The 27,037-nt window shown below is 35.8% G+C and overlaps 1 protein-coding gene across 4 annotated transcripts in view; it reads right to left on the reverse strand.

Annotated features, from left to right (window-relative positions):
• Positions 1-25,566, reverse strand: part of CDC73 (cell division cycle 73) — a 239,475-nt gene extending 213,909 nt beyond the window's left edge. For 2 of the 4 annotated variants that reach the window (XR_014146573.1, XM_081825154.1), the window contains exons 1-7: positions 25,306-25,566; positions 22,778-22,883; positions 19,887-19,956; positions 15,027-15,089; positions 14,891-14,943; positions 11,492-11,580; positions 2,430-2,646 (exon numbers count right to left, since the gene is read on the reverse strand). Coding sequence is in view for 3 of the 4 variants with exons in the window: in XM_081825154.1 (XP_081681280.1) it covers positions 2,430-2,646; positions 11,492-11,580; positions 14,891-14,943; positions 15,027-15,089; positions 19,887-19,956; positions 22,778-22,883; positions 25,306-25,436 (729 nt within the window). In the remaining variant the exon portion in view is untranslated. The remainder of the gene's footprint in view (positions 1-2,429; positions 2,647-11,491; positions 11,581-14,890; positions 14,944-15,026; positions 15,090-19,886; positions 19,957-22,777; positions 22,884-25,305) is intronic. The other 2 variants (XM_081825155.1, XM_081825153.1) reach the window with 2 other exon arrangements.
• Between the last annotated feature and the right edge of the window lie 1,471 nt (positions 25,567-27,037).

A 27,037-nucleotide genomic window follows, 5' to 3' on the forward strand; every position in this document is an offset into this window, starting at 1 on the left:
GTACACTTTTAAAAGATTTTTAAATTGGGAAGTATTTTTAAAAACTTGATTCATGCCAAGATGCCAGGAGTTAACCAACCACTGCTTCTGCACCAGCAGTACAAAAGTCAACACAGTGACAAATGCAAACAAAGTCTTAATCGAAAATCACTGAAAATACATGAAAATCAAATTTCATACTTTAAAAATAATAAAGTACGGTGTGTGAGACTCTAAATCTAGAAGAATCCATGTTATCAGCAATTTTTGTGTGGAAGAATTACAGGGGATTATTATCTTCCTTTTAATGATCTCTTTTAAACAACTTTTCAACAAGGAACAACAACTTATTTAAGTTTAAAAGTATATTCTTAATGGCATTATAAAATCAGGTTGCTTTATGTGGGTTGCTTGCAATAATAATATAACTGTAAAGGAACATACTTATTTTTCTCATGAACCTTTTATTCCAGAAATTTAGAAGGTAAGAAGGCCCTAATCCCTGGTAATAATGAAGATCTATCTAAAATCATAGGGTCTATGAAACAAATAATGCAATATATGTTAAGAAAAAAAAAAAAAAGAAGAAGAAGATAGCAGGAGGGGAAGAATGAAGGGCGGGAAATCGGAGGGGTAGACGAACCATGAGAGATGATGGACTCTGAAAAACAAACTGAGGGTTCTAGAGGGGAGGGGGGGTGGGGGGATGGGTTAGCCTGGTGATGGGTATTGAGGAGGGCATGTTCTGCATGGAGCACTGGGTGTTATGCACAAACAATGAATCATGGAACACTACATCAAAAACTAATGATGTAATGTATGGGGATTAACATAACAATAAAAAATAATAATAATAATAAAATCATAGGGTCTATTAGGACTGAGTACCTAAAAGGTTTTTTAGTGTTCAGAAAATGAAAACCATATACAGAAAGACTATCAGTCAAAACAGTTGTTTCTGGTTTTTTAAAAATGTTGATGATCACAGAAATAAACCTAGCTACCAAACAATTCTTAAACTATAATTTATTTCTTAAATTACCCTGTGATGGCAACACTAACTTAAATGAGAGCACTAAGTTTTGGAATAATGGTAAAACCCTGCCACCTAGAGCTCAAAGAAAACTGTTCATCTCAGTTTTTTGAAAATTTAATGTTTGGTCTAAAATAAGATGGAGCATAGCACGTATGTTTTATTCCTTTACTATAAGATTCAAAATTTTTGGCTATTATAATGAACATTGGTAGAACATTAGCAGTTGCAATATTCAACTATCAGCCATATTATGCAGTGAAAATGAGTATCAACAGATCATTTTACTGTAAATTCAAAAACTGAAGTTTATTTATATTCTCAGATTTCTCTATAATTCTAAGCTCTGGGGAATGATTCCTAATCTTGACCTCAAGTACTTTGTAAAATATGACAAAGTACAAAAGGACGAAAATTCTTTCCTTCATGTACTCTTTTCGAGTAACCCGATTCCTACTAATATGGCACAATAAATTTAAGACCAGAATCCAGAATCTGCAAATAAAACCAGTCTGCCTTGACCAAAGTTAAAGTTCACTTTCATTGGTAACCTCACATACTTCCACACACTCTCTTACCATAACATATTAACAACTGCACATCAGTGGAGAATTAACATTTAAGAGAAAATTGGGAGGTGAGGGAAAGACAAATGAAAATATGTAAATGAAACAGAACCAAAGCAATCTTTTTGGAGATGCATTAAGATACTTAAACATCCACTATCTTTCAAATTTTTATCTTTCAAAATTTAAAGTACACATCTCTTTTAACCAGAAATTTGCTTCTAGGAATTAAATTTTGTATAGACATAAATGCACAGAAGTACATGTACAAGGATGTTTTTTAATGCATTACTTGTAATTGTGAATAGAGAGGGAAGGAGACAGAAAGGGAGGAAATGAGGAAAAGGGAGAGAAAAAAATTCCACAATCCTATAGCTACAAAACAAATAAACCACCTAACGCCATTAATAAAGAATAAATAAATACTGCTACATTCACACAACAGGATATAATGTATAAAATACACAAATAAATGAATGCTGATTTTCTTAAGTGTCTACTTTGTGGGAAAAAAATTAATAACGATATTAATGACCACACAGCTGGCCATCACCATCCCTTCCTCATTAAGTTAAAGCAAAAATCTGATCAACAAGAAAACTGGGCTATTCACTGGATTTACAAATGAGGTGCAAATCAAGGGGCTTGCACTGTGATTCAGACATTTACATCAGCTTCTTCGGTGACCAACCACTAAACGGTAAATATGGCCACTTAGAAATCTACATTATTACTGATCTTTCAGAGATAAAACTTGAAAATTGATCCTAATAGCAAATTTTAGCCAGTTCTATAACCAATCACAGATTAGATACACATACTCACTCTAATGAATGAGTGAAATACTTTACCTTTCCTGTGCTCTGTAAGATAGTTGTTCGTGTCCTCCACACTCTCTCTCTACTGACAATATCTCGTGTCACATCTACCTCAGCATCCACAAAACTTCTCTGTTTAAGGGCAGTTATGTCATCATCTAAGTCAGTCTTGATAGTAGATCTTTTCTTAGCCATAATTTTGGCTTTGATTGCAGCAATTTTTTCCACTGACATAGCTTCAGACAAAGACCTGAAAGCAATTTCCGTTTTTTAAATTTTCATTGCAAAGATCTCTTGAGCACATCATAAATATATTTTGTTACATTTATAGGTTTTGGTAAAAAAATAACCTTAAAAGTGGCAATAATTAAGATTTTCTTATCTAAAACTTACATACTTGGTATTTAATAATCATGTAAGATCAAGAGTCCACATAGCATTATTACTCTATGAGCAAATCAGTAACTTCTTAGAAGGGTCAATGCAACAAAAATCCCTGCACTTGTGTTTATCTTCCCTCTAGCCCCCACAAAAGGAAGAACCCATTAATATAGCTGCTTTCCTTAACATTTTCTCAGACTTTTATTTGCCAATGCCTCTCTAGCCACACAAATTGTACATACAACACACAAAAACACACCCCACCTTGGGGGGGGTTGTGTGTCAAAAATTCATTCTGTAAAGAATTCAAAGCTTAGCTTTTCCTTGAAATTTATTTCAAGGTTTCAAACCTTCATAATGTATATAACATACCCATTTTATAGGTGATGAAGGCTTTTATATGCCATATCAACATATATTCCTTTTACTATCTGAAAGATTAAAGCATATTTTGCAGTTTTCTTTTTTTTTACCTGATTTTCAAGTAACAGGCAAAATAGCAAACAGGGGCTATACTTTGAGAACTATTAAAAAAAGACTTAACACAAATTTAGTGTCGTTTTTCACAAAATGAGAAAAAGAGTTAAAAAGGGTTTGGGTAGGGGTGCCTGGGCGGCTCAGTCAGTTAAGTATCTGCCTTCGGCTCAGGTCATGGTCCTGGGATTGAGCCCCACATCTGGCTCTCTGCTCAGCAAGGAGTCTGCTTCTCCCTCTCCCTCTCTCCCTGCTCATGCTCTCTCTCTCAAATAAATAAAATATTTTAAAAAATAAAAATAAAAAGGGTTTGGGTACCTTAACAGTTGACAAAATTATTACTCTAATCACAAGGTGACAATCTTGAAATATGTTTAAACAACATCTGGAAAAAGGACAGGAATTCCTGCAGGTTTAAATATGGTAGTATTATATAGTATACTAGTTTATTTATATAAGGTATGAAGATACTTTATAGCAGATGCTCAGTATGCATCTAGTATTTGATTCATTTTATATAATGCTGTGCAATTTTACCTTAAGATCTAAAGCAAACCAGCATAACTTAAACTCAAATACTTTTCTAAATCATAATCAAATGTGAATTGGACTTTCAATCATTGGAGTTTTACTTCCAGCTAAAATGAAGTAGCAAGGACTGGATTATCCCTCCTGCTTCCAAACAACCAGTGAAAATACATAAAACAGTAGCTTACTAAATACCTGGTATCAAGCAATGAGAGACCATGATCTCTGACAAATGAAAACCAGATAAACAGAGCCCTATGAATGCTGCAGTTTGAAACCACCTTGTAAGTTTTCAAAATGGCATAGGGAGGAAATCCAGGCAAAACTGAGTGGATTACCTGATTTGAGAAATGGTGCTAGAGTCCAGCAAAACCAAGGTGGCTGGAATTCATAGGCCTAAGTACCTGAGAAGAAAGAGCTGCAATGAAGATGCCCATCAAGTATTCCAGGAGAATACTGATTAGCACAGGACTATGAGAAAACAAAAGTCAGGTATAGAAACCATCCAACAAAATTAGAGGAGATAATGCCCAGAGCACCGAGAGGGTGAAGAACAGTTCCTGTTCCCACCAGCCAAACTGAAAACCTCACATCCACTGGGCATTAGGTAGAGTACTCAGAATGGTTTTGTGTAGGCAATGGTGGGGAATAATTATCCTAACTGAACACTGCCCAAATAACAAATCTTAAATCAAGACATAAAAGGAACAAACTGTTTCCAAGTGATTTAACTATATCCCAAAAGAAAATTTAGAAAAATACAAAAATACCTAGCACTCAATATGGTAAAATGCAAAATGTCTAGTATCCAAAGATCACAAGGCATGTAGAGAAGCAGGAAAATACAAGCCAGAATGAGGAGAAATCTAAATCAAAACCAATTATAAATTGACACAGATGCAGGATTAGCAAAGACATTAAAATAAGTATTTTTATAACTCTATTTCATATATTCAACAAATTAAATGAGACATGGACTATATATTTAACCAACCTGCAGAGATAAAAAAAAATATAATGTTGGAGACTACAAATACATCACAAATATAATTATGGAAGAAAAGATTAGTGAATGACACAACTATAGAAACTGTCAAGTGAACAGAAAAAAAAAAAACCCAAATATTTTAAGAAACAAGGCCAAAAATTTCCTAAACTCAATAAAAATTATGAACACAAAAATTCCCTCCAAAAGCTCAATGGACTTCAAGCACAAGAACCATGAAGAAAAGGCCAAGTTATGTGATAATTAAACAGTTCAAAACCTGTAATAGAGAAAACTTTTAAAGTACCCAGAGGGAAAAAAAGGACACATTTCATTAAAAAATTTAACAATTTAAGAAAATAAAGGATGACAGCAGACTTCTCATCAGCAACAATGCAATCGAGAAGGCAGTGGTGTAACATTTAAAGTACAGATGGTCCTGACTTAACAATGGTTTGACTTACAATTTTTCAACTTTACAATGGTATGAAAGTGATATGCATTCCGTAGAAACAATACTTCAAACTATGATCTTTTCTCAGGTTAGTGGTATGTGGTACGATGCTCCCTCAGGATGCCTGGCAGTGGCAGAAAGCCACAGTTCTCAGTCACCCATGCAATCACCAGGATAAATAACTGATACATTTAAAATCATTCTATACCCATACAACCATTCTATTTTACACCTTCAGTAAAGCATTCAATAAATTACATGAGATGTTCAACACTTTATTATAAAATAGGCTTTGTGTTAGCCCAATTGTAGGCTAATGAAAGTGTTCTAAGCATATTTAAAGTAGCCTAGGCTAAGTTATGATGTTTGGTATATTAGGTATATTAAATGCATTTTCGGCTTACAGTATTTTCAACTTAGGATGGGTTTATCAGGATGTAATTCATCTTAGGTCAAGGAAGACCTGTACTTAAAAAGATGTAACTTAAAAGGCACCTGGGTGGCTCAGTTGGTTAAGCATCTGCCTTCAGCTCAAAACATGAACCCAAGGTCCTGGGATTGAGCCCTGAGTTGGGCTCCTTGCTCAGCAGGGACTCTGCTTCTCCAGCTCTCTCTGCCCTTCCCCCTGATTGTGCTTGCTTCCTCTCTCTTTCTCTCAAATAAATAAAATCTAAAAAAAAAAAAAAAAACTTAAAATTTAATATCCAGTAAAAATTCCTAAAAAAAATAAAGGCTTTTCAGTAATACAAAAGTTGAAAGAATTAATCATCAGCAGGTTTGCCCAAAAAGAAATGTTAAAAGAAATCTTTCAGGAAGAAGGAAAAAAATTGGTAAACAGATCTGAACAAAGAAATGAACAATGGAAATGGGTATCTGTAAATACATGAGATTTTTTTCTTATTATTTAAAGCTCTTTAAAAGGTAACACTTTAAAAAAGAACAATGCATACTGGTGCTTACAACACATGCATAAGAAAACCATTTTAAGGCTCCCATACTATACATGAAGTAGTGAGTATAACACTTGCAGGTAGACTGTGATGCTATAAACCATGCATAGTAAAAGCCCCAAAGCAAACACTAATAACAAAACAGTTATAAGTAATAAGCCAACAACAACAAGAAAAAAGAGAATTACAACCAATATTCGTTTATTCCAAATAAGAAGTCCCAAAACAGGACAAAGAGACAAATAAAAAACAATAAGCAAAATGGACTAAAACTAACCATATCAATAATCACATTAAGTATAAAAGATCTACACACACAAGAAAAGTACTTAAACTATAAAGACACACAAGTTAAAAGTAAAAGGAATCCAATTTTCAGATGAAAAGAGTTCTGGACATGGTTGCACAATATGAAAGTCCTTAGGACAATGAACTACACACTTGAAAATATTACAATGATAAATTTTGTTATGTGTTTTTTACCATAATGTTTCTTAAAAAGTAAAAGGTAAAAAGATATACTATGCTAATATAAGCCAAAAGAAAGCAGGAGGAGTGTGTAGGTAAATATAAGAAAAAGTAGATTTTTTTAATAAGGAATATTGCCAGAGATAAGGGTCACCCCATAATGATAAAAAGATTCATTCATCAAGACAACATAACCCTAAACATTTACACCTAGTAACAGGGCTTCAAAGTAGACAGAAAACAAAATCTGATAGAAATGCAAAGAAAAAGACAAATCCACAGCCAGAGACTTCAATAATTCCATCTCAATAATTAATAATACAACACAAAAAACAAGTGAGGATATAGAAGACTCTACTGACACTATCAACCATACTGACCATAGTAAGACACTCCAAAAAACAGCAGAATACAAATTCAAGTGCCGACAGAACAGACATTATTTGGGGCCAAAAACAAAGTTTTAATACTTACCAAAGGATTCAAAATCATATAAAATATAACCATACTTTGGAATAGATTGGAAATTAATAACAAAGATCTCCAGAAAATCCCAAATATTTGGAAACCAAATAACTCCCTTGCAAACAATCCATGAGTAAAAGAAATCAAAAGGGAAATTAAGACAGTAATTTTGAACTGAATGAAAATGAAAACACAACATACCAATATGAGATGCCATTAAAGCAGTACTTAGAGTGGAAGCTGAGGTTATTGATTTCCCTCTAAAAAACCATAAAAAATACAGCATATTAAATCCAGAGTAAGCAGACAGATCTCATAAAGATGAGAGCAGAAACTGAAGAATTAAAAAAGAAGAAAAAAAAAAAAAACTAAAGAGGAAAATCCCAATCTGGTTCTTTGAGAAGATCAATAAAACTGGTCAATTTTGGCCAGGCAATAAGGAAACACATAAAACACCAATTGCTAATATCAAAGAATGAACGAGGGGACATTGCTACAGATTCTAGACATCTTAAAAGGACATTATGAACAACATTACGCAAATAAATTTGACAATGTAGATGAAATGGACAAATTCTTTCAAAGAAACACTCAAAGAAGAGAGAACCAGAATAGACCTACTAACTATTAAACAAGGTGAATATGCAGTTGAAAACTTTACCTTAAATATATGAAAATAAATAAAACTATAGTACAGATGGCTTCATCAATAGATTTTCCCAAATGCAGGAGGACATACCAATTGTAAACAAACTTTTCCAGACAACTGAAGAAAAGGAAATACTTTCCAACTCATTCTGAGACCAGAATTATCTTGATAGGAAACAAGACAAAGATGTTACAAGAAAACTACAGACCTCAAAAACATTGGTACAAAATTCTATACAAATTTTTAAAAATCTAATTCAACAATAAATAAAAAGAATAATACATCATGATTGTGGTAGGCAGCCACTAAAACAATATCCACCTCTTGGCATTCACACCCATGTGTAATCCACTTCCTGTGGGGGTAGGGACTGAACCTTGTTTCTAACAAATAGAATGCTGTACAAGTGACAGGGTAGGGTGTCACTCTGAAGACTTGGCTATAAAAAAAAATAACCTCTATCTTGCTTGACAGCTCTCTTGCACTCTTGCTTGCTCACTCTAATGAAGCAAGCTGTAATACTGTGAAATATTCTAAGAACCAAGAACCAAAGAACCAAGAGTCCTCTAGATAACACCTGAGGAACTGAAGTATTAGTCTAACAACCTGTCAGGAACTAAATTCTGCCAGCAACCATATGAGTGAGCTTTAGAAGCAGATCCTTCTCCTATCAAGCCTAAACATGAGAACATAGTCCTGGCCAACAGCTTAACTGCAACACTGTGAGAGGCCCTAAATCACAGAAGCTACCTAAGGCACCCCAAGACTCCTGACCCACAGAAACCATGAGAAAATAAATATATGTAGTTTAAGCCAATATGTTTCAGGTTAATTTGTTATACAGCAAGATAACTAATAAAATAATGAAGTAGAAATTATCCATGAAGTGCAAACATCAAAAATTTAATTTAATTCACCATATTAATGAAAAACTATATGATCATTTCAGTAGAATCAGAAAAAAACGTGACAATAACCAACACTCCTTTCTGATAAACTCTCAGCAAACAAGGAAAAAGGTATTTCCTCAACCTGTTGAAGGGTATCTAACAAAAAAATCTAAGCTAACATGCTTAATGGTGAAAGAGTGCTTCCCCTAAAATGAGGAACAAAACAAGAATGTCTAATCTCACTGCTTCTTCAACATTGGATTAGTGAGGATCAGTAAGTCTAGCCAGTGCAGTAAGGCAAGAAATAAAAGGCATCCAGTTTAGAAAGAAAAAAAAGGGGGGGGGGGGGGAGAAAAGATATATTTTATGTCTCGACAACATAATTATCTATGTGAAAAGCTAATGATAGCTACAAAAAAAATTACAAGAACTTATCAATGAGTTTAACTTGATTGCAGGATACAAGATCCATACCCAAAAATCAACTGTATCTCTATACTAGCAATAAGTCAAGAATTGAAATATTTTTTAAAATATCACTTATAACAGGATCGAAAAGTATGAAATATGACAAAAAGATATATAAGGCCTATATACTGAAAATTAAGAAATGTTAAATTACAGAAGCTCTAAATATCTTTCCAGTAAAAGAAAGGGAAATAAATACATCTTGTTCATAAATCAGAAGACTCAATATTTTTAAGATGTCAATTCTCCCCAAACTGGTCTACGGATTCAATGCAATCCCAATCAAAATCCCAGTAAGCTTTTTTGTAGGAAATAACACGTTAATTCCAAAACTCATGTGAAAATGCAAAGAACCTAAAACAGCAAAAATATCCTTGAAACAGAAGAACAAAGTTGTAAAGCTAACACTATCTGATTTCAAAACTTATAAACAATCATTAAAACAGTTTGGTACAGGCAAAAAGACCAATAGATCAACAGCACAGAATGGTTCCAAAAACAGACCTACACATGAACAACTGATTTTTTACACAAGTGCAAAGAAAATTCATTGGAAACCAATAATGCTAAATAACTGGGTTATCCACATGCACAAAACTGAACTTCAATATCTAGATCATAAAAAAATAAATGAATTTTGATCCATGATGTATAACCCACACACAAAAAATTAACTGACAATAGATCATAGACTTAGATGTAAAACCTAGAACTAAAAAATTTCTACAAAAGAATATGAGACAATCTTTGTTCGCTTTGCTCAGGCAAAGATTTCTTAGATATAACACCAAAACAATTCACAGAAGAACAGGTTGACAAGTGAGATGTCATAAAAATTAAACTGCTCTTCAAAAGGTAGTTAGGAGAACGTAAAGGCAAGTCACAGACTGGAAGAAGTATCTGCAAAGCCTATGTCTGAAAAGGACTTCTATCCAGGACATACAACAAACTTTCAAAACTCCGTAATAAGGAAACAATCCAATAAGAAAAAATGGACAAAAATCTGAACACACTTCACCAAACATGATATAAGATGACAAATAAGCATGCAAAAAGATGCTCATAATATCATTAATCATGTTGTAAGTGCAAGATAAACCATCTTATACCTATTAGCATGGCTAAAATTAAAAAGCCTGATCACACTAAGTGTTGGCAAGGCTGTGAAGAAACTAGAACTCTTATATACTGATGGTAGAAATGTGAAATGGTACCAATCACTCTGAACAGTTTGACGATTTCTTAAAACGGCAGATCTGTAACATTACACAATTCAATCACTCCTCTCCTAGGTATTTACTCAGTGGAAATGAAAACATATGTCCATAAAAAACTTGTACACAAATGACCACAGCTTTAGCTGCAACAGCCAAAAAACAGCAACAAGTGAAATGTCCATAAACAGTTGCCTAGGAAAACAAATTGTGTTACGTCCGTACAATGGAACAGAATGAACTACTCAGCAATAAAAAAATGAACTACTGATACATCCAACAATATGGATGAATCTCAAAAAATTACGCTAAGTAAAAGAGGTCAGATCCCCGCAAAAAAAGTACATATTACATAATTCCATTTATACTTAACTTTAGAAAAAGCTAATTTATAGTAACAGCAGATAATTGGTTGCCTAGAGAGGAAAGGAGGTGGGGATAGGTAGAAGTGTGGAATCATAAAGGTACACAAGAAATTTATGCGGGTGATATTACATTCATTATGGTGATTATGATGATGGTTTCACAGATGTATATATATATATATGAAAACTTATCAACTTGTATTAAATATGTGCAGCTTATTGTTATGTCAGTCATCTTGAATAAAGCTTTTAAAACTAGGCATTGAATTTTTAAGTTTGGATAGAACTTCCAAAGCATTATATTGTGCCAAGGAAAAATTATGAAGTGATTCCAATTATAGTAAAAATCAGGGATCAACAAAATATTACAGGCCAAATCCAGCCATGCCAATTCTTTTATGAATGAAGCAATCATAGACTGCTTTCCCTACCACAAGCATTAGTTACCAAAAAAACCCCCATGTGACCTTCAAAGCTGAAAGTATTTAATTATGTGTCACTACACAAAAAAAGTTTGCTGACCTCTGCTATAAATCAACAAGAGATCACAAAATAAATGAGAGACTTGGTTATGGAATAATTTTAAAAAAGGGAAGATCAATATGGTAATAGAACCAAGAAGGCTTTCCGGAAAGCTTAATTAACTTTCAATCTCCCCTACCATAAAACATGCCCACACATCTTCTTTTGAACTTAGGGCACAGAAGCACATAATAAATGCAAGAGGTAAAGGTAAATGTAGGTAACATATTGATATCTCCTTTTCCATATACAATTAACACTTTCTACTAAAGAAAATCTTACCTAATCTGTTCAGTCTGTACAATCCCTTCTTTGTGACCCTCCAAACGAGCAGCCAATCTCTCTTTATCAAGGCGCACACACTCTTCATCCTGGAAATAATCACTGGTTAGTGAATATTGCACATTTTTATTTAACTTGTAGAGCAAAAACAACAACAAAAGAACATGTAACTTTTCCTTACATAAGTTCCTGCCTATAACATGCCAAGCATCGCTGCCTTAAGTCAGCTTGATTTTAAGATTAATTCTAGTTACATAAAGACAACAATAATAAATACATGTTGGATCACATAAGAGTAGTACTGATTAAAAGCTTACCAAAGAACTTCAGCAACTTTTTTCTATGATTAAACGTTCTTCCCGTAATGTATCATACCTATTTTTATTCATAAAGGTATTATACCACAAATAAATTCCTTCTCTTCAGGAAAATTTATCACTAAATTTTATGAAAAGCCTTCACCACAGTAAAAAATTTCATTTTGGAGACAGTTTTTTGCACCTGTTGCCCCAGGTCCTGAATCCATCAGGATTTCTAATGACCAGAAGTGAAACTTGAATGTTTTCAAAGCATGTTCCTTAGAACATTAGGCATTTCCTACAAAGTGCCTCATGGGCCACTTCTCTGAGTTCAACCCTGGTAGCTCAGCTTTTCTCTAACCTGCATGTTAGAATTTCAGATAAAATTTAGTCTGGAAAGTGTTCGGTTAAAAACAAAAGTTGATCTAGTTCAATGCCCACATTCAACAAATGAGAAAACTAAGGAACAGAGTTAGTGTCTATGGCTAACAAAATATGATATTGTATAAAAAGCAGCAGTATATTCAATGTTGTGCTCCATCCAATTCATGCTCTAATATTAACCTATCATTTAAAACATTTTGCTGACATGAATGCAAAGATAGTATTCAAGCAAACTGCATTAAATTTTAGCCATTTGTAATGAAGGTATAACACAAATTACTCAAGTTCCTTAGGAAACTACTGATTTTAAAGACAACTGCAGCCTAGATTTTAATCAGATTAGATCAGAATCTCTGCCCTCAAGGTTTTTCTCCTAGCACAGTGCCTTGCAGGTTCCCAATATATATACATATACACTGAACTGAAAACTGTTTATGTAACATAGTTGTTTATGCAAATCATTTTAACTCTATAAATACTCTGCAAAGAATTTTATTATGATATTCTTGCTGATGTTTCAAGTTAATGGTATCCTAGCAAATTAGCATTTTTGTCATGTTCGATTTATTTCAAATAATTAAACTGTAAATTCAGATTTTTCCAAATAAGTAGTGTGTCTAAATTCACTCATTTTGTTCACAGTGGGTCACAACCTTCTTTCATACAGATAGAGCTGGTGAAAACTTTCGTTTTACTGCTACAAAATTTGTAGTCAGTATATATAGTAGAATGGCTAGAAGCCAGATAGTCTGGGCTCCAATCTTGGTTCTGTGAATATCAAGAAATAACTTACTCTCTCTGAGGGGTTTGTTTGCTCATTGATGACATGCATAGTACTACCAACTTCAGGAGGTTGTGGTTGAGGATTACATGAGTTAATATACATAAAGTATACAAAAGTAACCCGAACAGAGGAGAAACAATGAGCTAATTATCATTATGATCATTAACTAAAATACATCAAGTCCATGTCTCAGAGTATGCTTAATTAAAATTGTTTTATAATTAATTAAAATAAAATTGTACTGTTTTAGCATCAAATTCTGTCAATGATTATATAGAACATTCTTACCAACAACCCTGTCCCTTTAACATTTATCTTTTTATCCTTAGCTTTGTTGTTTATGTAGCAGGCAAAAGGTACAACTATTTGATTTTTATACAAGTGTGAAAGGGAAAGATTTATGGTTTCCAGTAATATTAACATTAGTGATGACTACAAGTGTTATTTCTATATTATTAATTGATACATGGACCAGTTCAGTCATTTCTCAGATGTTAAGTGTACCTCTAGTACATAATCTTCCACTGTCAGGGGGTTTTATATGTAACTGATCTGACGCTTGTTAAAAAATTTAAATAAATAGCTAATTTCTAAGATTTAACTTTCTTCTGCAGTACCCTAGCTGTTGAACGATTTTTCTTTCTAAAGGTAACTGCATTTCTTATACAGCTTCTATTTCATGTGAACTATCCTTATTTACCAATATTAGTATTCCACTTGCTGGCTATAAAACACTACAAAAAACATGCAACCTAATACACCAGTATTTTTTTAAGGATTTACTTTAGAAAGAAGGGGCACACGCAAGGAGGGGGAGGAGCAGAGGGAGAAAATCTCAAGCAGACTCCAGCTGAGTGCATGACCCTGAGATCATGACCTGAGCTGAAACCAAGAGTAGGATGTTCAACTGACTAAGCCATCCAGATGTTCAACTGACTGAGCCATCCACGTACCCCCTAACATACACCAGTATTTTAAGAAATAACTGTAATAAGCACTTCATGTTCACAGTTCTTAAGAGTGAAGCAAATTCTCACACCATCTTATTCCAGGGGCAGGCAAACTACAACCCAAAAGCAGGCTCACCATCTGTTTTATAAAATTTTATTGGAGGGGGGCGCCTGGGTGGCTCAGTTGGTTAAGCGACTGCCTTCGGCTCAGGTCATGATCCTGGAGTCCCGGGATCGAGTCCCGCATCGGGCTCCCTGCTCGGCGGGGAGCCTGCTTCTCCCTCTGACCCTCCCCCCTCTCATGTACTCTCTCTCATTCTCACTCTCTCAAATAAATAAATAAAATCTTTAAAAAAAAAAAATTTTATTGGAGGGGCGCCTGGGTGGCTCAGTCGGTTAAGCGTCTGCCTTCGGCTCAGGTCATGATCCCAGGGTCCCGGGATCGAGCCCCACGTCGGGCTCCCTGCTCAGTGGAGAGTCTGCTTCTCCCCCTTCCTCTGCTTGCTTCTCTGCCTACTTGTGCTCTCTATCTCTCTGTCAAATAAATAAATAAAATCTTTAAAAATAATAAAAAATAAAAAATAAAATTTTACTAGAATACAGCCTTGCCAGTTCATTTATGTATTGCCTCTTCCTGCTTCCACACTATAATAGCAGGGTGGAATAATTGGACAGACACTAAACAGCCCAAAAAGCCTAAAATATTTACTGTATGATCCCTTACAGAAGAAGTTTTCCAACTCCTGACCTAGCCCAACACTTTCGTCAATAAGTATATAAAAGAAAAGTGATTTGTCCAACACACAGCTTATGTAAGAGATCTCAAACTATAGCTCAAGCTACTATTAATCAAACATTCATTATACTACAACAATTTTTCCAGAAAAAAAGCTCCTAGGACTACTATGAGAAAGAATTCTTATTCATATACAAACCCAATTTTGTAATACTACAATTCACATTTAAAATAAAGTCCCATTACCTCAATGCGTGGTTTCTTTGCTTCTGCTAAAACTTCATCTGCAGCTCGTTTCACTTTTAAGAAAAGAAAAGTAAGTAAGTACATCGTTCTGGAGTAAGTTTTTGAATGTTCAATATAAATATGTGACAAAATGTACCTTGGGTAGATCGCTGAAGACCTATTTCTAGAGGGGCACTTCTGTCTATGCTTGCTGATGTTGCTGAAGATTTAAAAAGATTTATGTGAGAAGACCAATATTTGAACACATACACTTGACATTATTACAAGTGAAATGCTCAATATTTGTTATTTCTTACTTTATATACAGTGATTTCCCCAGGAAAAAAAGTTTTAAAGCCGTTTTATAAAAACATTATAAAAGATTAATCTGTATTTAAAAGGCTGTAAAAGGACAAATTTTTTAATAATTTAGCTTACAAATTATTGTGAGAATCTGGAATCAACTGGTCACTTCAAAGAACATATATTCTGATGTTAATTACCACACATGAACATAAAATGTACCTAAACATAAATACATAAACATATATGTATAAAGGAAAAAGCTTTTTTTAAGTTAGCATTCACCTTAAAAAATGCAATTTTTAGTTATTCACAATTGGTAAAAAATATTTTTTAAATTAAATCATTTAATTTTTGAATGGTTCAAAATAATGAAACTAACAAAAGGATGTACCAGTCCCCATCCACCTAGTTCTCACCACCCTACATAACTATTTGACAGTCTCATGTATCTTTCTAGTTTCTTTCTGTAGTTACAAGAAATACAAAGTTATGCTTTTATTTTTCCCTTTTTTTAACAAAAAATGTAGCATACTATACACACTGTCCTGAACCTTTCTTTTTTGACCTAACAATAGAGCTCTAACATATCAGTATGTGGAGCATTCTTTAACTTTCTTTTTAAATCTACATAGTATTTAATGTATGGGGTAATTATAATTTATTTAACTAGTTCCCTATCTATCCATGGGCAGTTCAACTCCGACAGGTTTTTGCCACTACAAACAATGACACATTGTTCATTCATTTTCAAATATACCCCTAGGATAAAGTCCCAGATGTAGGATTTCTGGGTTGATTTTGTAATAATAGATACTGCCAAATGTCTTCAGTGGGAGTTGTATCAATTGACACTACAACTAAAAATATATTAGGGTATCGGTTTCCTCAGAGACTCAAAAGTGTATTATTAAACTGATAAATTTTTATCAATGAAGTAAAAAAAAAAATGCTATCTCTATATAGTTTCGATTTATAATTATGAGTGAAATAAACATTTTTCATACGATCTCATCACCTTTTCTTTGAATTTTATGACTATAATCTATTGGGTTGTTGGTCTTTTATGCATGTATTTCTAGGACCACTTCATATTATCAGTAAGACTGGTCCTTTCACTGTGATGAGTTGAAGTATTTTTTCCCAACTTGTCAGGTTTTTTTTTTAATAATATAGAACTTTTTAATTTTTACCAACCTATTACTTGAATAATCCTATCTTTCCCCCACTGATTTGACCTATCTTTTTAGTTGTGTCAAATTCACATAATTTAACATTTAACAGATAAAAAATTGTTCTATCAGTTTATTCACATTTTTTAAATTACTAGGGCTTTATAATAAGTTCTGAACTCTAGAATAGTATTTTCGCATTGCTCTTCTCCAAACTTTTATGACATTTACTTTTACCAAATGGATTTTAGAATCATCATGTCTATTCCACCCTTCCCTCAAGAAAAACTGTAGAGATTTTTATTGGGATTATGTTAAATATATAATCTATGTTATGAACTGACATCTTTAAGCTGTTACGTCTTCTTGTCTAAGAACAAGGAATGTCTTAAGATTTCCTCAACTTGTTCATTAAACCATTAATTCAACAATTTGTTTTAAAAATAGCAAAGGAGGGGCGCCTGGGTGGCTCAGTTGGTTAAGCGTCTGCCTTCGACTTGGGTCATGATCCCAGAGTCCTGGGATAGAGCCCCGCATCAGGCTCCCTGCAGGGAGCCTGCTTCTCCTTCTTCCTCTGCCATCCCATCTCCCCCCACTTGTGCTCTCTGGCTCTATCTCTTGGTCAAATAAATAAATAAAAATAAATCTTTAAAAAATAAAAAAAATAAAATTGGCAAAGGAATATACTTGATGACTCAATTTTTTTGTCCTATAGAAACTACAGGTAATGATATGGATGAATAATGGGGAACTTTCTTCTTGTTTCTGAAAAGAAAAACCATTTATTTGCCCTAAAGTACTCTCTCCCACTAACCAGCCTATTTATCAAGCTTGCCTGAGACAGTTTTAAAAAATAGAGAATCCTAGACTCTATACCAGATCTTGTGAAGCAAAAAAAATCTAATGAGTGCACCATATGGTTTTTAAAAAAAAAAAAAAAAAAAAGGCTTTGCCTATCCTCCTCAACTCCATTCTCCTCACAGCAGAATTAGAATCCCGCCTCAATCCTCTCCCCAGATTTTAACCCTTATTTTATCAGTCTATCTTTCACGATGGTAAACATGTTCAGGACACGAATTTTGCATTTTGTATAGCACCGAGTACAATGCCTTTAAGAATAACCATTCAAGGGGCACCTGGGTGGCTCAGTCGGTTGAGCGTCCGAATCTTAATTTCAGCTCAGGTCATGATTGCAGCGTCGTGAGATGGAGTCCCAGTTTGGGCTCGGCAATCAGGGAGGAGTCTGCTTGAGATTCTCCTTCCCTTTCCCTCTGCCCCTCCCTACTGCTCGTGCACAGGTGCCCGCTTTCCCTCTCTCAAATAAATATATAAATAAATCAAAAAAAAAAAAAAAAAAAAGAATAACCACTCATAAGTACTTGCTGAATGTTCAGTGAGGACAGTACAGAAAGACAAGACTCTTGATGATGGTCTTTCCATTATGCAAGAGACTCTGTGCAAATCAATCTTACTGTTATAGCCATGGAGCACAATATGTGATAAGACAGCTATTAATGACTTAAAGGTAGTAAACTCCACCCCAAGGAAGGTTAGGACCAATCAGTCTTATATTGATTATTCATATTATTCTAAGATTATATCAATTTATTCATACTCATCAATTTATATATCAATTTATTATACCTCTTTAATTCATATTCTTTAAGACACCAAGTTAATGATTACTCATTTATACAGGTAAGCACCCACTATTAACCACTGTTCTAAAATGCTGGGTATTTAACAACTGTCTGCCCTCTTACAGTTTATCCTCTAGTGGGGCAGACAATATATTAAGTAAACAAATATGTAATTTCAAGTCAATGTAAGGGATTTGATGAAAAATAAATCAGGAAGATGCTGTACATACATGGACATATGTGGGAAAACACTGCAATTCTGTATTTTAGAATGGTAAGTTCTTTCTGACAGAAGATTTAAGCACAGATGTGAATGAGGTGGTAAGAAGTAAGACATGTGACAATGTAGAGAAACAACTGAACACAGAGAAAACAGCAAGTACAAAGGCTTGAAAAGTTAGGATAGTTTATTAAAAGAACCAACAAGACTGGACTGCTGCGAGCAAAGAAGGTTGGAAGATGATGAGGCCACAGAGATTTAGGCAGAAGCAAGATCACGTAGGTCAGGATAGGATAAAGACTGTGGGCTTTATTCTAAGTATGACGGGAAGCCACAGGATGGGCTTGAGCAAATAAGTGACACAATCAAGTTTATATGTGTTTTCAAAAACAGGTCACTCTAATGGGTAGGCAAAGACTATACGGGAAATTATAGAGTGGGGACCTTAAGAAAGCTATGCAAGTCTAAAGGGGAAGAATGAAACATGGTGGGAGTAGAATGGTTAAGAAACTGTCATACTTTTAAAGTTAAAGAAAAGGACTTGTTCATGAAATTCATCAAAGTAATCAAAGATTTTTTCCAGGGTTTCTGGCCTAACAACTCCATGAATGGGAAAGCATTTACTGTGATGGAAACACTGGGAGACCAGAGCTGCTATTTTAGTTTTGTTTAAGGGGTGAAGGGAAGGAGGGAATCAGCATTCTATTTCAGATATGTTGTATTTCACATACGTATTAAATATCCAAGGAAAGAGGTGGACAGTGGATTTATAACTTGAGCTGAGGAATAGGTCAGTGCTGAAGATAAGTAAGCAAAATAAAATGAGAGATGGACAACGAACAGAAAGAGAATCAAGAGTCTGGTGCCCCAAATGCCAAGTGAAGAAAGGCTTTCCAAAAGGGAGTAATCAACAGTGTTGATATGGATAAGACACTAAAGGAATTGATAACCCCTAAGTCAGTGTTGACCTTACAACAGTAATTTTAGTGAGACTGTGAGTAGGAAAGTCAGATTAGAGTGGGGGATTCAAGAGGTAGGCAGTGATATCACACAACTGTTAACAAAGAATTTTGCAATAAAAAGGAAAAGACAAATTCAACAGTAGATACTAGGAATGTGGGGTCAAAAAACTGTTTTTAAATGAGAGATCTTACAGTATGCATTTTATTTTTATTTTTTTAAAGATTTTATTTATTATTTGACAGAGAGAATGAGAGAGAGAGAGCACATGAGAGGGGGAGGGTCAGAGGGAGAAGCAGACTCCCCGCCGAGCAGGGAGCCCGATGCGGGACTCGATCCTGGGACTCCGGGATCATGACCTAGCCGAAGGCAGTCACTCAACCGACTGAGCCACCCAGGCACCCACAGTATGCATTTTAAAGGGAATGCAGAGAAAAGGAGAAAGATGATGATGTAAGAGAGAAGCAACAATTCACAAAGGCAAAGTCTTTCAGAGTGTGAAAGGAAATGGAATCTATAGACAGGGAAGTGGTGACTGGCCTTAGGAGCGAAAATAGTGCATTCACCGTAACAGAAAAGAATGGAGAGTATATGCACACATATGTTGCTGGTAGGTTAATTTTTTAGTGAAAATACAAATTCTCTTTCCATTGCTTATTTCACAGGGGAAGGAAAGAAACAATGGCTATTTAAGAGTGAGAACAAGTTAAAAAATTACTCACATGCTTCACCATTGAGATACCCAAGTAGATCTTTTCGGTCAGGTCTTCTAACCACAGGAATATTTTCAGTCTGAAGTCAAAATTTTAAATTAGTTATCAAAACAACAACAATTATACAAAACATAATAAAGACAAACATTATGTAATGTATGAATTTCATTCCAACGTATCTCGGTAACATTTACTTAGGATCTTATCTTTACGGAACTAGGCTAAAAAACCCAATAAAAGTCTTGAAAAATTTTAAGAATATTAACTTTAATAACTTCATTCTTGAAATTCAAATAAGATATATAAAAAATAACCATCAGAAATGAAACAATGACCCATCCCTCTTCAAAATATCAATTCCAATCTTTTTTGTTCCCTTGGCTTACCTTAAGTATTTTATTTTACTCATGATACTTCGCATGCTTTAGGCAATTATCTTTTTAGTCCTATTGCCTGCTCATTTTACATATTCCCAAGTGCCTTTTTGCCTCAAACACAAAACAGACTTCCTCAAAATATTCTACTTGAACTCCAAAATACACCAACTTAGCCATTAGCCTAAGTTTTCATAATTAACAATAGGTATGTGTTATTTAAGCATGGGAAAATACTTAGGAGATTATATAGGAAACCATTAATGATGGTTACTTTCCACATTACACATTTCTTTCTTACCCCTGAGTGTATACAAATTCTATAAGGAAGGGGAAAAGATTAAAAAATTAAACCTGGAAAATGCATCTATTTTGGTAAAATGGATATTTTCCTTTAATCTCCTACATTAGCAGTTTGTAAGGAGGTATGCAAAACAAAACTGTATACTTTAGTCACCAAGTCATCTTCGGGCCATGAATTCAATGAATCCTGTAATTACCACAATTTTCCTATCATTTTTATAATATCAACAACACATGAGTACAAGAATGACTGGTGGCTGCAAGATTATATATTAAAATCCCTTTGCCACTTTATACAAGCAAAAATGAAGTAAAAAGAATCCTTTGGCTAATTATCTCATACTGACTACTGCACCATTCTGCACACAGTCCTTGATGATAGAAATAAACTATACTTAATCACTTAAAATTAACTTTTTTTTAAAGGGCAGGCTAAATTTTAATTTCTGCTGGGAGTATAAACATTTAAGAGCCTACACGTTTTTGTGTGCTTGTTTTTAAAAACTAGCCTACACGGAGTATATCATAAATAATTAAAAGATTTGAATTAATTTTTTTTTTTAATTTTTAAAGTTGTTTTTGTTTTTTTTTTTTTAATTTGACAGAGAGAGACACAGCGAGAGAGGGAACACAAGCAGGGGGAGTGGGAGAGGGAGAAGCAGGCTTCCCGCGGAGCAGGAAGCCTGATGTGGGGCTCGATCCCAGGACCCCAGGATCATGACCTGAGCTGAAGGCAGATGCTTAATGACTGAGCCATGCAGGTGCCCGAATTAATTTTCTTTAAATTACTGTTTCTAAGTCTGATAACACTTTTCATCATTTGGTTACTAATGAATTATGGACCTAATACAGCCAACTGAGAAAGATACAAGTCTACTCACACTAAAATAGTAGCTATAGCTCAGGAAAACTTATTTCAGAAATGGTCTGCTCACAAGAAAGAGCAAATAACACAAAAGAGGAAAAAACAAAATTTGTAGAACCCTAGAATTATAGAATTCTGCCCTTTCAATCTGTGAAGTATTTAAGAAAAACAAAAGATTTAAATCTTATGTGAAGAAAGGTAACAATTACAGCCATCAGTACATGCTACAACCATTTCCCAATAATATAATTTCTAAATGTAAACCAAGTAGCTGGATCATCTTTATTACCACAAAATGAATAATGTAGCCAACAAAAGATTCTAATTACTGCCTAACTCAGTTTTTATTTTTATATATATATTTTAAAGATTTTATTTATTTATTTGAGAGAGAATGAGATAGAGAGCATGAGAGGGGGGAGGGTCAGAGGGAGAAGCAGACTCCCTGCTGAGCAGGGAGCCCGATGCAGGACTCGATCCCGGGACTGCAGGATCATGACCTGAGCCGAAGGCAGTCGCTTAACCAACTGAGCCACCCAGGCGCCCCTGCCTAACTCAGTTTTTAAAGATTTAAGACGAGGTAACATAGTTTATAGAAATGCCGTTATTTTTATCCCACTATTTCTCAAATCTCAAGTAGTTTCACCCTATATATTACTTCTTTTATATGTATTAGATGCTGAATATTTATTTCCTATTCAGAAGTGCAGTGTTCAAATACTGACACGCTGAAGGCAGGCAAAACTGAAAACAAATGAGTTTGTCAATAAAGTATTAAAAACGTTTGTTAAATTGATTAAAAATTTAATTTTAAAGTTGTCTGTTAATCTTGATTCTTTTTGATGCCCCCCCAAAAAGTCTTGAGATTAGTTAAACTAGAGTTCTGAATATCAGGGTCCTTCCACAGGCTTATGAATTTCTTAAAACATTCCTACAGATGCCTTCAAAACTTCTGTTCTTATAAACAGTGCCCATGTTTTACATGAAAGTCATAGATTTAAAAATCTGCATAAATCACAGTGATCTAATTTTGACCCTCCAGTAGAACTTCATACAGACAAACCTTTTATTCTTTTGATTTGAAACCCATGAGGGAAGTGATCCATGCCAAATGATGTTGTCCGCACTGTGGACGAGGACTCTACTGAGTCCTCAAGAGGTCCCTGTTTGGCGCCAAATGTTGTCGCGTGCTGAAATAAAGTTCTCAGACACCAATCTGAGTGTTGGCCCTGCAGGGCTGTTCTCCCTTGCAGAAGACTAGTGTCTGAGAACTTTATTTCAGTGCACGATGACAAAATGATACCTACCATCCAAAAAAAAAAAAAAACCAAAAAAGTTTTAAAATGAATTGTACTTACAGCTGCCCGTCGGACATAAACAGGATGAGAAAGGTGCACATTATTAAGTAGAAACAAGATAGAATCCAATGTGTAGTACTCTCTGGGTTGGCCTTCTTTTCCAGTCCTGAAATAATTAAGACAAGATTTTTACTCAATTTTAATTCAACTCCTTGGACTTAATTATATGTACGAACTTATCTATACTTACTTTGCTACCCAGCAATGGATTTAATATGACTAACAAAAATACCCATAAAGTATGAAATTTACTAAGTGGAACTGTCATTAAAGCAAAGAACACAAAGGTAGACAATGACAAAAAGCAAGAAGGAAAGCATACCATATTCATACTCTAAGGCACTATACACTTTTTAGAATTTGGCCCAAATTTGGTTCTGGTCTTTGTCAATAGAGAGAGAAATTTAATCAGTTATAGATTGGAGAGGATCCACAAGAGAAAACAAACTGACTAGGAGAAGCACAACTACTGCCAGTGCTAAACTTAGAAGAAATTTATCCTATGTCTCCTAAGTAAGATACTGCTAAACACCATCCTTAGCAACGTTCTTACAGTAAACACAACAATGAATTTCAGAGGTATAATTCTTATGACATCCCTCAAATTAAACCAATGATGTAAAACCATACTGAATTCTACCTGTGATAAAACAATGCAGTTTAGAGGTGCAGGCTCTTTAATGAAAGCAAGTAATACTATTTGCTCAACAATATTAGTGTCCAATCTCACCCTTCCTACTACATTATCCTCACCTAAAAATGTCAATGTATTATTTAAATTCATCTGAATACAGCCCAAAGTAATCAGCCCCAACCTACATTTCTCTAGCCTGCATTTCCACTTTTCCTCTAAATTGACATATTTCAAATCATATATCACTACCAATTTTTGTACTCTGAAATGTGATATACAAGTAACCAGGTTATTTAAACATAATAAAAAAGCAAAGTAACACAATGTACAGCATGCAATAAGGATAACTATTGTTTACAGTTATGAAGTTGGACATATGTACACGTGCAGAGACGAATAAATGAAATGAAAATGTATTTATTAGTGTAATTCACTGTTGTTAAAGTTTGAAATCTATCCTAAGCAGTCCCTTTTCACTACTAGCTTCACTGAACTATCAAAACATTTCCCTTCCAGCTCTCATGCCCTTAAGCATGTCCTTTAAGACCTAACCCATCATGTCACCCTCAAGTTCTTTACCCATTCTTTAAAGTTTACTCAGTTGTTCAAGAAAAATTTGTAGCACATCTACATCCCAAACACACTTCTACGAAACCTTTTCTAATACCCCAAGCTAGAAGTGATTACTCTCTTACGGGCCAGAATGCAATTCTTACCAAGTAATCTATCTGTTTTATCTCATCTACTCTGATTAAGTTAACCTCCTTTGAGTCAGGGACCAAGATGCTAAGAAATCTTTCTATTTCTCAGACTGAACCACCCTACACTGTGACTACTCTTTAACCATTTTTTAAAGAAAAAAACAAATCAGTTAAAATTCCAATCAAATATAATTGTGTCTGTGCAAATTCTTTTGAAAGGACAAAATGCAGGAAACTCAGAATGATGTCACTGCATCAACATTTCATAAAGCTAATCGAATCATAAGCCCTCTAGGCCAAAAAACTAGAAACCAACAAACTAAATTTTCCTTGGCTTTCCATCATAAAGCCTAGTGCTCCCATTCAATCAAGCAAAATGAGTATGGAAGTTCTGGCCCAAAGTTCTAATTATCCAAATGAAATACCAGTGACAGAAACATCACTAAAAAGGCCCCAAACGATTATAGGACCTATTTCTAGATATTTTCCTTAATGACTTAAATTCAGAAAACCCCGCATGGATCAACGTTCCAAAACATTTCTCTTTAAAACACATTTCCTAAAACCACACAACACCATCAGTATCTTACTTAGATCTATAAAGCTCACCCCATTTCACCAGTAACTTTCTCCCTGAGGATGCCTTCCCCTCTGACACGGGTTTTGAGGACTCTGTTCCAAAGTGACCAAATCTTTTTCCCGTTCTAACTTCACATAGTTGGTTCCCTTCTCTCTTCTTGAGGGAATTACGAAAGGAAAAGAAACAGACCAGGAGCTGCAAGGGGCAGCAGGGATAGTTAACAACACATGGTAGCCTCGAAGAGAAAGAAAAAACTAAAGAACACAAAAAGACGTCTCCAGGACCGGACGGTGTGCCCTCTTCTGCACCTACACCCACTGCTAACACTCGACACATACCGGCAAAAATGAATTAGAAAAGTCAGGAACTCCCTTGGTACCTTTCCCTTTGGCGTCCTAAAAGACTTAAAGAAAATGGACCACTCCAGACGCACCTCCGCCTATGCCCTCCTCACCTAAAAGTGTAACTTCTTTTCTAGAGAAAAACTTTTACCTAGAGACCCGTTTTTTTCTCCATCCCCAACGGGAATCGGGGGGAGGGGTTAGGAAAGAGGTCGCCTGGGGGCGCCCAACTCTGCCCGGCCATCCCCAGGCCACAGCCATGCCGGACTTACCCCCAAACTACATAGTTGGTCTTCACATTCTTGGGCCAGGAGAACTCGCCGAAGATCACTTCGTCTCCCTTCACCACAATCTCCTTCTTCTGGATGTTGTACTGTCGCAGGACGCTGAGCACGTCCGCCATCTTCCCCCCCCCTCGCCGCCGCCGCCGGCCCCGGGCGAAGCCGCCGCCGCCGCGCCTGCCTCCTTCTTTCCCTGTCGCCTCGCCCTCTTCCTCCTCCTCCGCCGCCGCCGCCGCCGCCGCGAACCAACAGCAGCCGCACTAGCAGCCGTCCTCGCCTACGACAGCAGCTGGGGCAGTAGACACCCAGGCCGCCGAGGACCCCGCGCTATAAGGCAAGGCCCCGCCGCCGGCTGCCCGCGGAGAACGCCTGACTGCGCGCCTCCAGCGCTGCAGGGCCGCCACCAGGGGGAGCTGCGACCGCCCAGGAACACGCCCCTCCCAGACTCCCACTCGGCACGGGGCCGAATGCCGGCCCGAAACTCCGAGCGCAGGGACACCGCGCCCACGTACGGCGCACGTACGGGGAATGTTGCCTGGCGCACGCGCACGGACACGTACCTCCCTCCCTCGCGGCGCTCACGCGGCTAGCGACAGGTGCGCGCGCACCTGCAAGGAAGCGGCATGCTTGCGTCCCTTGAGCACGCACTGAGTGATCGCGGACCCGCTTTGCGGTCAAAGGCTTTCGGCTCGTTCCTTTGGAAGGAATTGAGCTTGGCAGAAGATTTGTGAAACACTAGGACTACCTTACCAACTAAATGGGACCCATTAAGTGGCCTCTAAGTCTTAGTGATCTTATTAAAACCCTTTAGAAGGGTGAGGTTTTGGGGGGCTTAGTTTGGGGTGTTTTGTTTTGTTTTTAGTGTTTTCACATAGTGGTAATGACCTAGTCCGGAGGAGATCAATCCCGGATACCTGTATTTGTTAGCTGTTGTTTGACATTGGCTACGATACATACCTTCTCATAGCATTAATTTGGTTACTGGAGAAAAGGAGTTAGTATGAGAATAAGATGAAAGAAAGCATCTAGCAAATCATCAAAATATCGTAAATGTTGGATCTTCCACTTCAATTCCTTAGATGATGACTTTTTCCATCCTGGCCCCTTCTCCCTGCCAGCCCCAAAGAGGTACGTTTAAATGGTTCTGTTCAAAGATGCTAATGAAAAAGTTAGAAAACACAAACTCCAAACTGTCAGAATTAGAATACTTTCGGATTACTTGATTCTTTATTGGCACTCAGAAGGCTGAAGGGTGTCCTTGCCATGCTGGAAACAATGATATAAATTCAATATACTGTGGCCTGCATACCTTAAAACAATCATCTTGTGGGGCCCATAATTTTTTTATTCCTTGTACCGTAGCAGAAAGGAGGGGGTGGGAAGGCAACTTCTTTATTGATATAACCAAATACCTTGACCTGCTTTGAAAGGGATCCATTTTTATTATGTGCAATACAGAGGGATATGAAAGTGTGTGATTCGCTTCCTATACTATCTATAGCCATTTTGCAAATGAATTTGAGAAATTTTGTCTGTTGTGCAAATGCACCCATCCCTGTGGTATTTTCCTGGATCTCACTGCAAAAACAGTTACTACAAAGAACTTACTACTCTCTAATCTCCCACACTCTCTAATCATACTTGTATCAGAGCACCCAGTATTACTTGACCGCCATTATTTACTTGCCTGCCTCTTCCTGCAAAACTGAAGGGCAATAGACCT

The sequence above is a fragment of the Leptonychotes weddellii genome, chromosome 6, assembly GCF_054177405.1.
Source record: "Leptonychotes weddellii isolate Sample4059 chromosome 6, ASM5417740v2, whole genome shotgun sequence".
NCBI classification, from domain to species: domain Eukaryota; kingdom Metazoa; phylum Chordata; class Mammalia; order Carnivora; family Phocidae; genus Leptonychotes; species Leptonychotes weddellii.